The sequence below is a fragment of the Drosophila kikkawai genome, chromosome 2R (assembly GCF_030179895.1).
Source record: "Drosophila kikkawai strain 14028-0561.14 chromosome 2R, DkikHiC1v2, whole genome shotgun sequence".
NCBI classification, from domain to species: domain Eukaryota; kingdom Metazoa; phylum Arthropoda; class Insecta; order Diptera; family Drosophilidae; genus Drosophila; species Drosophila kikkawai.
In genome coordinates, this window is record NC_091729.1 from 22,061,877 (window position 1) to 22,076,256 (window position 14,380).

At 45.1% G+C, this 14,380-nt stretch overlaps 3 protein-coding genes across 5 annotated transcripts; 1 reads left to right on the forward strand and 2 right to left on the reverse strand.

Moving 5' to 3' along the window:
• Positions 1–48: 48 nt before the first annotated feature.
• On the forward strand, positions 49–2,591 carry LOC108076384 (transcription factor grauzone). Its single transcript, XM_017169207.2, has 4 exons — positions 49–186; positions 286–1,654; positions 1,712–2,102; positions 2,164–2,591. Exons 1-4 carry the CDS (start codon positions 183–185, stop codon positions 2,371–2,373), a joined length of 1,974 nt encoding a protein of 657 aa, XP_017024696.1. The 5' UTR covers positions 49–182; the 3' UTR covers positions 2,374–2,591.
• A 493-nt stretch (positions 2,592–3,084) lies between these two features.
• On the reverse strand, positions 3,085–14,318 carry LOC108076385 (V-type proton ATPase subunit Vha44). Of its 2 annotated transcripts, none has more exons than XM_017169208.3 (9): positions 14,162–14,318; positions 10,883–11,025; positions 10,672–10,825; positions 4,586–4,772; positions 4,420–4,518; positions 4,100–4,355; positions 3,936–4,033; positions 3,732–3,870; positions 3,085–3,657 (listed from the first exon to the last, which is right to left on the reverse strand). In XM_017169208.3, exons 2-9 carry the CDS (start codon positions 11,015–11,017, stop codon positions 3,559–3,561), a joined length of 1,167 nt encoding a protein of 388 aa, XP_017024697.1. In that variant the 5' UTR covers positions 11,018–11,025; positions 14,162–14,318; the 3' UTR covers positions 3,085–3,558. The 2 variants fall into 2 exon arrangements, with proteins under 2 accessions (XP_017024697.1, XP_070140081.1); XM_070283980.1 differs by lacking the exon at positions 14,162–14,318 and adding an exon at positions 11,375–11,514.
• On the reverse strand, positions 4,779–8,321 carry LOC121502868 (V-type proton ATPase subunit C-like). Of its 2 annotated transcripts, none has more exons than XM_070283981.1 (2): positions 6,970–8,321; positions 4,779–6,212 (listed from the first exon to the last, which is right to left on the reverse strand). In XM_070283981.1, the coding sequence occupies exons 1-2, from the start codon at positions 7,947–7,949 to the stop codon at positions 6,110–6,112; spliced, it is 1,083 nt and encodes a 360-aa protein (XP_070140082.1). In that variant the 5' UTR covers positions 7,950–8,321; the 3' UTR covers positions 4,779–6,109. The 2 variants fall into 2 exon arrangements, with proteins under 2 accessions (XP_070140082.1, XP_041632763.1); XM_041776829.2 differs by having other exon boundaries at positions 4,779–6,275.
• Positions 14,319–14,380: the final 62 nt, after the last annotated feature.

The following is a 14,380-nucleotide window of genomic DNA, read 5'->3' on the forward strand; positions in this document are numbered from 1 at the left end:
ACACACACTTAATCGGTATCATATTGTTATCGCCTATCGGTAATCGATGCTATTGTGACTGAAAACAGCTGGCGTCCTGAGTGCAACTGCGGCTTTAAACAAATTAGTAAATAAAAAAGTGCATTTTATACAAAAATTCTTAGATGGCTAGCAAGCCCACTTAACCCGGACCACGCTTCACAATGGGTAAGACCTTTGGGAGCCGAGAGGCAGCCCGCGAAGCCAAGAGGAGTGCTCCTCCCAGCCTATGATGCCACAATTTGACATTTAACTATTTAACAATAGATTCCTCTTCCTGCTGCTTACTCTGCATGTGCGAGTATCCGGCGATGATGGGCGACTACATAGACGTGCAGTCCGCCAGGGCGTTGCAACTGGATGTGGCCAGGATTGTCAACCAGCACTTCCCCTTCCAGATCTCCCAGGAGAGTCGCGAAAGGATCTGCGGACGCTGCTGGAAAACCGTGTCCGACTTTCACACACTGCACGAATTCGTGAGCCAGGCACAGAACTCTTTGCAAGAGACGAAGGTACTGCTAATGGAGGATGATCCGCTCACCCAAGGCACTTCCTCCTTTCTGGCTGAAGCCGCCAAAGTGGCCACCAGTGAAGAGCAGCCTTTGCAGGAGGCGTCGGAACTTGGCGGACGCAACTTCTTTTACCCGGAGGTGAAAATAGAAGAGCACGAACTGGATCACTTGCCGAGAATAGAAATTTTGGAGAGCACGGCCAACTCACAGACCACCCCAGACCAGCTGGAAGCCCCGCCCAGACGCCTGAGGAAGCGCTTGAAGGCCGAGGAGGACTCCTTACCAGATCCTGAGGTAATAGAGGAGCCTGTTGAGCCCACGCCGCCCAAAAAGCGTCGTGGACGTCCCCGCAAAGCAGATTCCGCCACAGCAATTCCCCAGAAACCAAAAGAAGACATTGAACTCAATCTAAAGTCCGAAGAAGTCGACGAGTTTGCCGACGAGGACCCGGACTTCTCCTGCAACCTGGACGACGGCCTGGTGCCCAGCGATAATTCATCTGAGGACGACAACTACGGAGGCAGTGGAGGAGGCTTCGACTCCGATTCGGACTTCGAGCTGGACAAAGAGGGGAAGCAGGAGTTCGCTGTGCTGCCCAAGCGAACGGTGGTGCGTCCGAAAAAGTACAAGAAGCGCACGAAACCGGCGGAGCCGAAGGTGCGCATGTCCCGCGAGCTGCTGGAGCAGCGCAAGAAGCAGCAGGAGGAGTACGACACCATCATTGCCAAGTTCTTTACCAGCGTGCTGCCGTGTCCGCTCTGCAACCTGATGGTGCACAACTTCACGGAGATGCAGCGCCACCACCGACTGACTCACCAGGTGGATCCCGGTTACATGATGTGCTGCGGCCGAAAGTTCACGCAGCGCAAAGTGCTGGCCGAGCACGTGCAAGTGCACTGGAATCCAGATCACTTCAAGTGCAGCGTATGCGAGAAGTCGTTCCAGAACTCGCGGCACCTGGAGTCGCACCAGCAGGTGCACCTGGATCCGGCCATCAAGCTAACCTTCAGCTGCGACCTGTGCTCGAAGACCTTCCTTAGCAAGACGGCCATTGACTATCACAAGCTGAACAAGCATGTGCCCAAGTCTGAGTTCAAGTTCACCTGTTCCGAGTGCAATAAAAAGTAGGTCTAATCTCGGCTCCTTAAGACTCTTGACTAACCTCAAGCCATTCCAAACAGATTCCTTACCGAACGCAAGCTGAAGAACCACATGAGCTCCATGCATGACCCGGAGAGCACCATTATCTGCGACAAGTGCGGCAAGCAGATGCGCACAAAGATCATCCTAAAGAAGCACCAGGAGCTGATGCACTCGGACAAGCCGCGCCCGGAGCCGGAGCTGAAGCAATGCCAGATCTGCGGAGCCTGGCTGAAGGGCATGACGGGACTGAAGCAGCACATGAAGAGCATCCATGTGGAGAGCGTGGGTGAGCATCGTTGTCACATCTGCGCCAAGGTGTCGCCGAATGCTAGGGCCCTGAGGCGTCACATCTATCACAACCACGAGTGCGAGCGAAAGTTCAAGTGCACCATGTGCGAGAAGGCCTTCAAGCGGCCGCAAGAACTGAAGGTAGTTACAGGAAACCCACTTTTTGTGTAATTTAAGATCGTAACCTCTTGTTTCCCTGCAGGAACACACTTCCACCCACACGGGCGAGGTACTCTACACCTGTCCCAACTGCCCGATGACCTTCTTCTGCAGCGCCAACATGTACAAGCATCGCCAGCGGCTGCATCGCGCCCAATACGAGGCGGACAAAAACCAGCCGAAGCCACCGAATATCCTAAAGATTTCCCGTAACGCCTCCGCGCACACGAAAATCTCCAAGCAGGAGATGTAGCCCCCCAACGACGGTTCTCCCTCGCACGGAATTTGATCTTATACAAACATTTGTAATTGTCCCCTTATACAGCCTAACTTATTACTTTAATTATTTTTGTTCTAATTATAGATTTAGTTTAATGTTTAAGACGATCAAAGTCCGTGCAAACCCACACATTTGGTAATTTAAATGTAAGATTAAGAGATAAATAAAAGCGACAACAAAACAACAAGTTGGGAATGTCTTTCTTTCTTTATAATTATTTACAAGGATGGCTTAATTGCACCTTATATAGAACGCAATGACATTTACATGGTTTCTTTCGTTTCATTCGTTTTTACACATAGTATGAATAACTTTAAAATATTTTTATATATATATAGGTAGATACTGTATCTCTCTCACAAACTGAAAAAACTTTACATACGAGTAGAATATTATTGTTCACTTCTCCATCGCCATCTCTCGCAAGCTAGCAGAACCATAAAACGCTCGATAGGTTCTCCTCAGCGCACATGGGATTATCAGCGGTTAGTATGCAAAGACAGCGAGAGCGGGTTTCAACATTTATAAATACAATACTTGCGTTAATTAATTGTGTTTGTCTTTACTCGAAACGTTTTGCGACACCATCTTAAGCTTATTTTGGACATGTTTCTTTTAGTATATCGCTGGTGGTTAGTCACGGATACGAATACAGGATTCCAAGCACGAAACGAGACGAAAGTGTTCATTTTAAAACGAAGTGTAACTCAAATGTTTATTTGTATAGCTACCAAAAAACAAACAAAAATGGAGAATCAAAGCCGAGGCGGCTTCAGCGACAAGACAATGTGTGTGTGTGTGTTTAAAATGTGTGTAAATTTGGCTACGGGTTAAACATTCTGTTCATCATTCATCGAAAGCCATTAAGAACAAACATAAAATACTGTTTAGCAAACTGAAGAGGGACAAAGCACAATCGGGGAATAATTGCAAACGTTTTTTCATGACTTGGTACGGTTGACAGAATTTAACGGCAACGCGCAACAAAAATAACAACAATAATTAGATAACAATGACTAAAATTATTTAAAGTATTCTATTAATTTTGTTTCATTTGATGTCTGCGAATGGTTCAGCTGATTTTAAGTTGGTTTCTCTGTAGAGTAAAGTATATTTTGTGTGGCTGGATGCTAGGATGCTTATGCAATGTTGGGGGCTTTAGATCTTGGCCTGCTCCACCATGTCGATATTGACCTTGTAGAACACATAGGGATAGTATTCGGACTGACCGAAGCCCAGGCCGGGGATATCCACGTTCTGTTTGAAATAAATTCAAGAAAATTTATTAATTTAAGAAGGATTTTGGGGTCAAATTCAAAAGGTAAACTTACATCAGCACTGCTGACTTGACCGCCGGCGGAGGCGCCATCCAAATGGCCGTAGAGCTGGTTGAGCACATCACGCAGACGCTTCACACTCTTCTTGTTGGGCTCGATCAAGATGGCCTGGAAGTTAACGGGCAGGCCGTATCTGTGTGTAAACACAAATTTATTAGTAACTATAAAATCTCTTGGAAATGGAAACCTAAAGCTTACCTTAGCACAGATTCCACGAAAACGCGCAGAGCCTTCACGTGGATCAAGGCGCAGAAGGCCTCACTGAAGTTCACCTTCAGCCAGCGCACCAGGGGACCCTGTATATTAAATATTAATTAGAATTTCTCCCTCTGAGAAGAACTCCTGCCGAGTGATCTACTCACAAACTGCTTCTTCTTGTCCGTCATCAGCTTGGTCATCTCGTTCTTGCCGGCGGCCAGCTCCTCCTCGTTGTAGACAAAGTCGCGTACAATGAACTTGCGCTCACGGGCATGGAGCTTGAATTCCTCAGCCACCTTCTTGAAGAGCGTCACATTGAACAGACAGTAGTCGCTGTCCTCCTGGATGAGCTGCGTGGAGCGGGGCACGATCATGTCCGTGATCTTCTCGTAGTTGGTCAGCCAGTCGTTGGCCATAACCCTTTTTGAGGGACAAGAAAGGCAATTAAATATTTAAGAAAATAAAAAATCAAACCGAAACTCACTTGGGCACGATGACCAGCAGAGTGGTCAGGTACTCAGAGTCCAGGATGAAGTGCTCCTTCTTGACCAAATCAGCCAGATTCCTGGTCAGCAAGCTGCCACTGTTGTGGGGGAAATAAATTAGGTAAATTAAGTAAATATTATGGTAAACCATTCCCTTCCACTTACGTCTTCTTCTTTTCCAGGTTCTGCAGATTTCCCTTTAGGTTATTGTAGGCCTGCGACTTGGTCTTCAGATCTCCATCGATCTGGCCAATCTGCTTGGAGATGATGTCGGCGATGTTGCGCAACGACTGCTTGATCGGGTACTTGGCCATGTCCCATTGGAAGCGGGTCAAGTACTGCGGCAGTTCGGCTATATTAAATCGAAGGAGATATTGTTAGTGAGGTCCGTAAGGCACAAGGCTTCGTTCGAGATAGTTGACTTAGTTGGCTAGCAGGAACACAAACAGGTTGTGGTTCCCATTAATGTTTAAGTAAGTACAAAACGAAATCAAAAAGAATACATAGTAATTGATCTAAAAGTTGTATAGAATTAGTTGGAAGAAAACTATAGGCTCGGAAGCTGATATAAATTAGAGTCGTACAAAAAAACTATAAAGGTAACTGAAAAAAATGCTGGTTAGTTGTTCACATAACATTACAAATATATATATATATATATAAGGGAATACTCAGACACACACACGCTTACACACAGGATATATAAATATTAGGTTTTTAAGATTAAAAAGTAACAAATTCGGGATGCAAATACATAGGCTACGGGGTTTAGGGGGATTGGGACTACGCATATTAGTCGCAATTGGAAATACCTTTCGTGTCACACGGCAAAACACTTTAGCTGGACTTTGAAAACATAATGCTGTGTGTGGTAATTATAGATACTCTATATAGACACTCAAAGGTAAAATAAAAATGCGAACAAAGCAAACACAGTAACTCATTTGGCGCTGGGCAAAGCGGCTTTTATTTTATTTTTATTGGTGATTGGTTGGGTGAGATATATAGCAGATATAGCTTAATGGAAATCGGCGTTAATCGTGGCTGTAATGATGTGGAGCGCAGAACAACATTTGGTTGGTGATTTTGGTGGTGAGCGTACACTGAAAGAACAACATAATCGCTTTTACACTTTTACACTGGTACAAATAATCAACGGATCCGTGGTGTGTGTCTTTTTTTTATACAAATATCATAGAATCATATCGAAATATCGCCAGAAAGCAAAACGAAGCGCAAACAAAAGGTGTTTGCAAATATATATATCGAATATACATATAGTATATATATGGTACAGAGAGAAAAAGGAGAGTGAAAGGCAAATCAAAAGTGGCGAAAGTAGGAGAACTTCAAAACGATCACTTGGCTAAATAGTTGCTTCAACAAAAAGATAGAACAGAAAGAGTCCTCTGCAATTCACTTCCGAGAGTGGACGACGTCAAAGAAAGTGAGTGGAGAGAGAGGCGGTGGTGGTTGGTGGGTGGTAACACATCAAGTTGCTCGGGAAAACAATAATTGGAAAATCAGAAAGAAAAACGAAATGAAACGAAACGAAACGGAAGGAACGGAGGAGAGCAACGGCAACATCAACATGTACATACACTTATAGTAGGTATATGTCAACGTCGATCACGATCCGTAGGATCGCGATCTGCAAAGAGTGTCGGGTCGTGGACCAACCCAGGCATGCTAACCTGGACTCAGCGGAAATTCGGGCGGCTCGGCGGGATCCGTGTCCGGACTGGATCGCCCCTGGCTACTACTGCCACAACAACTACTCACTGGAGACGATCTATGTGTTGGTGTTAAATTAAATCCATTGTTTATATTTAATTGACTCGGTGTAGAACGTTTGCTATAAATTTGATCGGCAAGAGAATTGAAGAAAGAGCGATAACTAGAGCGCGGTGTGGTCGATGCTTGATGCCAAAATGTCATTGCTTTGGATAGGTGTTGTTGTGGTGTCTGTTGGAATAGTGGTGTCTGTGTTGTCTGTTGGTGTATCGTCGTTGGCTGTTGCTGTGCTGTCTGTTGGTGTCCTTGTGGAGTCTCTTGTTGTTGTGACTGTGGTGTTTCTGTATTGCGTTGTGCACTGTCGTTGTGGATTGGTGAATTTGCGCATTGGTGTATTGGTGAGCGGGTGGCAAATGTGCGATTGTCGATGGAGTGGGAGTGATTTAAAAAAGAAATACATTATTATTGCATTTGACTCGGTTTTCGGTTCTTAATCAACTCAAACATTTATGGACTTTCAGGACTTTCGTTTTACTGGTATGTGTGTGAGTGTAATTTTGGATGAGAGCAGGCAAAGCGGGTGCACCATTGTTTTAGTGTTATTTGTGTGGTGTTGTTGTATCTTGTGTTTTTACAGCAGTGTTTAGTGTTGTGTTTTTTTTTTTGTTTGGTTTTGTTGGCTAGCTTAGCGGGATGACAGCGGGTGACTGGCTTTTATATATTTATTTTTTTCTGTTTTTCGTTTATTTTTGTTTATCTGGGGTGCTGGCGATTTGGCAACGTTCTACAAAGTAGGTAATGCGATGATAAGGTACCTGCTCTTTTTAGAGTTACGCTTGGGCTTATTGAACCACCAGTCGAAGGTGTCCGACAGATCGGACTGCACACTGTTCGGACTCTTGGGATCCTCGCCGTCCGTCTCCCCATCATCGGGAGCCGCCGCATCGCCCTCGTCCTCCGATACGGACTTTTGCGTGGGCGATTGCAACGGATTTGGCTGGGAGTGATGATGCCCTGGAGGCAGCGGATGATGCAGCTGATGATGCGACTGATGCTGCTGATGCGTGGGCAGGTGCAGCTGGCTCACGTGGCTGCCGCTGCGGAAGCTGAGCTTGTTATTGTTGATGCTGCAAGTGTTGTTATTCAGCCGCTTGCTGTTAGATCGCGACATGCTGCTGTGCACCGAACTGCTGGTCGTTGGCGCCGACGTGGAGAAGTAGGCCGAGGAGCAGGCGGAGGAGGAGGCCACGCCACCAGTTGAGGCTGCCGCTGCCGCGGCACTGGTACTGGGTCCGCTGCCCAAACCACTGCCCGTGGCTATCGCTGCCACCGTGGACAGGGCACAGCGGGTAGCACTCAGCATGGAGGAGGCGGTCTGTGAGTAGCACTCGTCCGCCAGGAGCGTGCTGGCCGTGGCGCTGGTGCTGGGCGGGGCGCAGGCGAAGCACTCATCGCACGGACAGGCATCAAACTCCGGCTCCGGGTCGTGGCTCGACGATAGGTTAGTCAGGCTGCCGCCAGATACGGATCCGTGTCCGTGTCCGGGAGCTAGGGCATCGGCGGAAATACAGGCACAGGCAGGCGTTGGCGGCGGAAGATTAGGGGGCGGAGGAGTGGCGGGGGAACAGGCAACGCCCTGTGACGCTGGCGCGGATTTACCCTTGAGATCCTGGGGCAGCTGGTGATGGTGGTGGTGATGGTAGTGTTGGGGTTTGTTTTGGTGGTGCGTGTGCTGGTGTTTTCGCTGGTGTCGCAGGCTGAGATGCTTGATGCGCTGGTGGTGGCGACACGGCATGCTGTCGTCGGGTGGCCCAGGACCTGCATCGGCACCAGGTTCGTTTCACGATTCATTTCAGTTGGAGGTTCAGGTTCAGGTTCAGGCGGGCACGGGGTTCGATTTAAGATGGAGTTGGAATTGGAGTTACGAGTTTCCGGTACAGACAATACAACACAAGGCATTTAGATTCGGTGGCAGGACTTAGTCTACGTTCGTTTTCAGTTCGATTTTCGCGGCTCCGGAGGTTCTCAGGGATTCAAAATAAATTAAAAGTAAAACTATATAGCATACATATAGGGGCTAATCCTGACCGCTTTACCTAGACAGAACTCTAAAACCGAACTGCTCATCATCATCCTGATCAATCATCGTTGTCAACAAAAGCGAAACCAAAAGTTACTCATCTTTTTTTTTATAAATATTTTAAAAACAAAAGAACGAAAATCATATGTGGGGAAAAATGTAAGAAATTTGATACTCATGTGTGCGGGTTTATATTGCTTTTCTGGATCTGGATCTGGTTTTGGTTTTGGCTTTTTGGAATGTGTGTGAGTGCGATTGGGAATATCTGAATCAAGGAGAACTGAATGGCATCCCATGAACAACAGTGGAACAAAATATATAGTATGCATAATCGAGAGGGAACTCTATGATTCCATGGCTGATATAGATAGATAGATGTTGCGTCTCATTTTGTGCTTTCATTTGGATATTTTCGGTAGTTTTTCTTAGTTGCAGTGTAAAAGCGTTTCGTTGTTGTTGCTGTTGTTGTTTATCCATACGTTTTTCCAATTAGCTCTAATTGCAATGTATCTCCCCATCTTACCCAATTAGCGAAATGCGATGGTTTTTTGTGTGAAAAGCGCATGAGAACAGGTGCACATACACAGACACACTCCCACTCATTTCCACCCAACCACAAGCCCACACTCACAGGCAGGCTTTTCCGGGGAAAACCAACTCCGGGAAAATGCATCTCCCAGCCTGGCGACCGTGTGGGTGTGCTTGTGAGTGAGTGAGTTTTGCTGGAGAAAAATGTAACAGAAATAAGCGTTTTTCCAAGCGGATCGATGCAGGTGAGAGTATAAAATGAGACAACACAGATACGCACGCACACACACAATCAGGCACACACACAATATGTAGTTACAACAGTCTATATATATAGAGAGAGAGAGGATACATATGTATGTACAGTACATATTGTTATATTTATACAAATAATAGTTACATGTAAACTCGAAATAAAAATTAAAAGATAAGTAAGTATGAGGGAAGAACGACGGCACTCGCGCAAAAAGTCATAGTCAAGAGTATATATATATATATATATGTTTATATAGTACGAGTATATGCAATTTATGGGTCTCTATATCTTTACACATTAGCTTTCCTCCGTTCGCAATTTCGTCTCATTTTTTTGATTTTTTTTTCGTTCTCGTTCTATTTTTTGCGGTGAATGATTTAAAAACTAATGGGCTTTCAAATGACGGAAAACCACAAATAACTTGTCCAACTCAATCGTATCCAACAAACCGAAAAGAAACGTACAACAATATATGTAAAATATACAAAGTGTTCACTGTACTCCTCCTCTCCAGCTTGTGTGTGTGTGTGTCTGTTAGAGTATCTCTTAGTTTCTTTTGTATCTTTTGTTTTGTTTGGGGCGACCTTAGACCGAACACGGAGTAATTGACCGGGGATTCGGGGGCGCCCTTGGCTGGGGCCAAAAATATATAGTGTGTGTGTGTATCTGTGTCTGTATTTCTGTAGATCTTTGAGATCTTTATAGCGTGTGAGAGGTCGGTGCGTATTAAAATGTACAACAAACGCAACACAAAATAAACAACGCAAATTGCCATTCCGGCTATTTCCATAATTTCTTTTTCCTTTTCATTGTTTTAATTGCAATTTCGTTCCCGCTGAATTTATAGCTTTATAGTTTGCCGTAAACTTTAATTCCATTGTTGTTGCAGTATACATATCTTTCAGACCATTTCGAACTACATAGATTCCCAAGGGGAATATCCTTCAATATCCCTCATTTCTGTGGTGATGATTGTGCGCATGAGTTCAGAACAGAAAATCAAAAAGGAACCTCAACTCAAGAGATAGTAAATAATAAAATGAAGAGAAAATAACTAAAAAGGTTTTCAAAATTCGAAAGGAATAAATAATGTAAAGCCTGAGAGGGTTTCGGCTGAAAATCGATTAGTTTTTAAATCTGTTTCTCGCTTCGCAAAGTACTTTTGGAACTACTGAAAACGTAATTATCGTAAATATATAGGGAATGTGACGGGATTCGTGTTAGTTGTAGGTCGGGCGCATCTCAGAGGGAGAGGACATAGATATAGTAGATCGAAAACATTCCACAGAGTAACTGAGTTCTGAGGAAAAAGGGAACCCGGTTCCAGGTAATCTCTCATTGGTTTCTTTTTCTTATTATTGGTTTTTTTTTTTTTTGTTAGTTAGTACAGAACAGTCGTGGGTAAACAATAGTAGATGTGGGCAATACACATGGTACGATTATATCAGAGCAGCATTCCGATTCAACAGTGTCTACGGTCAGAAGAACTGCTTAGAAATATGTATATATAGTAACTAAAGAACTGAAACGATATAGATTCGTGACTCGGAACAGGCATCACCTAACCAAACTAAACTAAACTAAACGGAACTAAGCTAAGCTAGACTATAAGCTAAACTAGTACAACTTATTAGTGGCAGGCAGACGACTTACTGTTGTTGGCCATCAGGTTCTCGTGGAGCTTATCCCGCTGATCCTCCAGCACCTCGCCCAAATAGTTGGCCACCTTGCGGGTGATCTGCTCCACATAAGTGTCCAGCTTGCCCAGATCATCGGACAGGCCCACCAGTTGGTCCAGGGTGCCGACCTAAGACAATAGTTTATGATTAGCCAGGGGGTTTAGGGGTTAAAGGCCACCACTCACCTTTAGGTCTGGTATATGGAACTTGTAGTTATTGCACAGATTGTGTTGCTTGCTGGTCAGGTTGTTCATGGTGTCGTACGTCTGCTGGCAGGTCTTGTCGCCCGGCGCCGAGATAATCCAGTATTCGGACATCATCTTGATGGCTATTATGTGGGCAAACAGATAGATAATGGGTGGGTGAGTGAAGCAGTTTGACTGTGACCTTGGCTAATCGATTTCCGGCCCCCCCTTGTAAATTATGTAAGTATCTTCCCCATTGCATGTCTTGAATGTTTCAGGCGATGAAAATTTAATTGCCACTGGCCTTCGGTCAATATTGAGCTTTTTTTTTGCGATCGACCACTGGAAATTTGCCATTTTCACGGACAAAGGAGAGTGTACCCAATGTCAGCCATTACAGCCCCGAACTCTGGCGCCAGACTGTCCAGCGCCAGAGTGTCTCTATGCTTCTATATACACTTGCACACACGTATTTATCCTTGGCGTGCTTACACAAACACTTGATCCTAGCACTCCTTGCGTCTCAACAGAATGGTCAGGAACTTTTCCACCGGGTTTTTTGGCATTTTTTCACCCCTTCACCGCCGTTACTGGGGTATTCCTCTACTCCGTTTGTGTTTTCTCTATTCGTACTCAGGGTGCCGCCACATTTCCGTGGTTCTCGGTCGGTGTTTCGAATTGAAATGAGTGCTGGCATAACGACCAGATGCCATGAAAGTCGGATACTCGGAAAGTCGGCAAGCCGAGGAGCCGAAGTGTCCGCGATCCGACCGTACCCGAAAAAAAAAACACTTGATGACGAAGCAACGAAAGGCGCCAGGGCCAAAACCAAAACGAGTGCTCAATTTGGGTAAGTGTCGCTGACTCCTGGGCTGCTTCGCCTCCTTCTGTCCCTGCTTTGTTTGCTCCTGCCACAGGGCGTATGAGTAATCACACAGCAAACGCCACGAGATATAAATCTAACTTTACCCAATTCGGGCCTATGTTAGGCTGTTATTACATAACCTCCACGACGATGGCCTTCAGAAAGAGACACGAAAACATAACACGAGCTCAAGGAGTGACAACAGGCCAGCTTTGGAGTTGTACCCTCCTCCCTTCAAAGCCGATCTCCGCCCCTTAAAAGTCAAGGCAGTGCATTGTCCTCGCCCAGGAAGCGTCAGGAGCAACAACGATTATCAGAAAGAAGGGGCAACAATCCTGGCAACAGCCAACGAGGCAATGGTAAATGGGAAACGGAAACACGCACAGAAAAAATGATATTAACAAAATTGGTTGGCGTAAACCTACATATAAATGATATCATATCATAGAGAAAGAGAGAGAGAGAGAGAGAAAGGAGGTTGCATAATTATGGCATATAATCATTATCAGTAATATTGGGAATATTTCAGTCTTGTTGAATCTGTTCCAATGACTGAGAACTTGACATTTACAAATATGCAAATCATCATTTATTATCTCATAAAGATATACCAGCCATACGTCACTTTTCATTATCTTTACATTACATTACATTATTTGATAAGGATATATGCATGACTTTTTTACAATCTATAGGACTATCTTTATTTGTGAGTTATGTAAATTCTTTAATCTATTACAAAGCAATTTCTTTGTATTATTATACAATTTGGGAGGTAGAGAAATTTATAACAGCAGAATTAGAAGATTATTTTCATATATCTTTAAAACTTTAGATTTTTTAAAGCCATTTATAAGCTGATGTTAAGAGTTTTGATTATAAAAACTAATAGATATTTTTATAGTTTTCAAATGATAATAAAAAAAGGCTTTTGGAACCTTATAATGTGGCACCTAACATTTCAAAAATAATCCAAAAAGAACGCATATTAAATGTCAACTAATACAATAGAGTTTTCTTTCAGTGCAAACACTACGTATGTTTATTTTTAGCAACGAAAGCTAAATTGCTTCGGGGGAATCGAAAGGGCGGTGAAAGTGAAACAGAGACAGGAGGAGGAGCACCACCAGGAGGAGGAGTAACTGTTATGCTGCCATGCTGGAATGGTGACGTGGATTGGCCCCGTCGAATCGAAAAAAAGGCAACGAAAGCCCGAGGACTGAGAGGCGCGGAGCGGAGGGCTCCAGCCAAGGCGTCGCCAAACAAGTGGAGACAGTCTGACTGGCCAACGGCTGTCGCTAATGGTATGGGCCCCGCCGTTGTCCTGATCCCGATTCCTAGTCCCGAGTTGGGGTAGTCCGGAGCCAATACAGGAAATTGCAATGAGGAAAACAGAGAGAAAGAAAAACAATAAAAGGGACACAAAGGAAAGCCAGGGGGGAAGCAGAAAGATGGCCACAGTGGGTGTGCGCCCAAATTAATTAATAATAATGTGCCTTCCGGGGGTCGGGGCAGCGGCAGCAGCAGCAGCAGCAGGAGCACGCCAGCAGGAGGAGACCCACAGATAAGCACGCGCTGGAATTCCAGCAGCTGTTCGGGGTTCTTGGCCATTTGAGTGAGCTCTCGCCGCATGTATTGGCCATGTTTGACTTTCGCCTCTAAATAAATATGTGGTCAGCTTTCACCAAGGTCCTTGTTGCACGCAATACAACTATTTATTACGAGTCCTTGTGCCGCCGCCGCTCTAAACAAATGTGGAAACGTTGTGTTTGCTTGTTTGCACAACATTAACCATTCATCATCGCTGCATGTCCGGGACGTGCTTTGTTTCCACTTGGCCGAAAATGTTTAAATTTTTAAGCAAGAATTTTTCACTTATTTATTTTGTTTACCCAGAGAGGAACACAGTAAGTGCGAGCGAGAGGGGTAGCTGTGGAGAGCCAGAGAGAGACGGCTCTCTGGCAGTGGAGAGTTTCGCTCGGCCTGTCAGCTGTTCGGTGACAGTCACATGACAGTTTTCGATCGATAATTTTCTGCTCACGGGTTTTCAGCACGAAAACCAAAACACTTTTCACATATTTTCCAAGCCCGTCGCTTCCCCCCCACTATCCCACCACCTGGATATTTCCAGATATATCCGCATCCTCACGGGATGCTTTCCACCGCCAGATGCAGCACTTGGGGCCCCGCAGGGGGGGCTCCGAGTCCGCAGAACTCAATTTTCAGGGTCACTAATATAACGTAGACACATTGCAGAACGCATTTTCTCACACTTTTGGGCTCATTATAAAACATTGATTGCACGGTCGCTGGGTCAGCAGACCTACTGCGATGCAGTTATGGGGGTTTTTTCCGACTTTTCACTTTTCCCGGGGCGACGTGGAAAGACTGCCGATTCCCTGGCGGACACTTACGTTTTAGCGGCTCTGGTTGGTTGGAACGACACAAGTGTGCTTTTTGTGCTATTTAAAAACAGCGAGCTGTCTTTTCTGTGCTAAAAATCAGCAAAACGACCGCCACCCACAGAATTCACGTGATAATAAGTGTGGCCAGGCGACACTAAGGCGGATAGCCTTAATGTGTCAAATGCAACGAATCGGTTATGTAAAACGGGGTCAAATTGCCACTTGGTA

Bases quoted from the DNA above. Each gene is read 5' to 3' on its own strand.
- LOC108076384 (XM_017169207.2), top strand. The intron at 1,655-1,711 runs GTAGGTCTAATC...CATTCCAAACAG, and splicing joins TGTTCCGAGTGCAATAAAAA to ATTCCTTACCGAACGCAAGC. The intron at 2,103-2,163 runs GTAGTTACAGGA...GTTTCCCTGCAG, and splicing joins AGCGGCCGCAAGAACTGAAG to GAACACACTTCCACCCACAC.
- LOC121502868 (XM_041776829.2), bottom strand. From the start codon at position 7,949: ATGCCGTGTCGCCACCACCAGCGCATCAAGCATCTCAGCCTGCGACAC. The intron at 6,276-6,969 runs GTACCTTATCAT...TCAAATTTATAG, and splicing joins CGTAACTCTAAAAAGAGCAG to CAAACGTTCTACACCGAGTC.
- LOC108076385 (XM_017169208.3), bottom strand. From the start codon at position 11,017: ATGATGTCCGAATACTGGATTATCTCGGCGCCGGGCGACAAGACCTGC. The intron at 10,826-10,882 runs GTGAGTGGTGGC...CTATTGTCTTAG, and splicing joins TCCATATACCAGACCTAAAG to GTCGGCACCCTGGACCAACT. The intron at 3,658-3,731 runs GTAAGTTTACCT...TATTTCAAACAG, and splicing joins GTCAAGTCAGCAGTGCTGAT to AACGTGGATATCCCCGGCCT.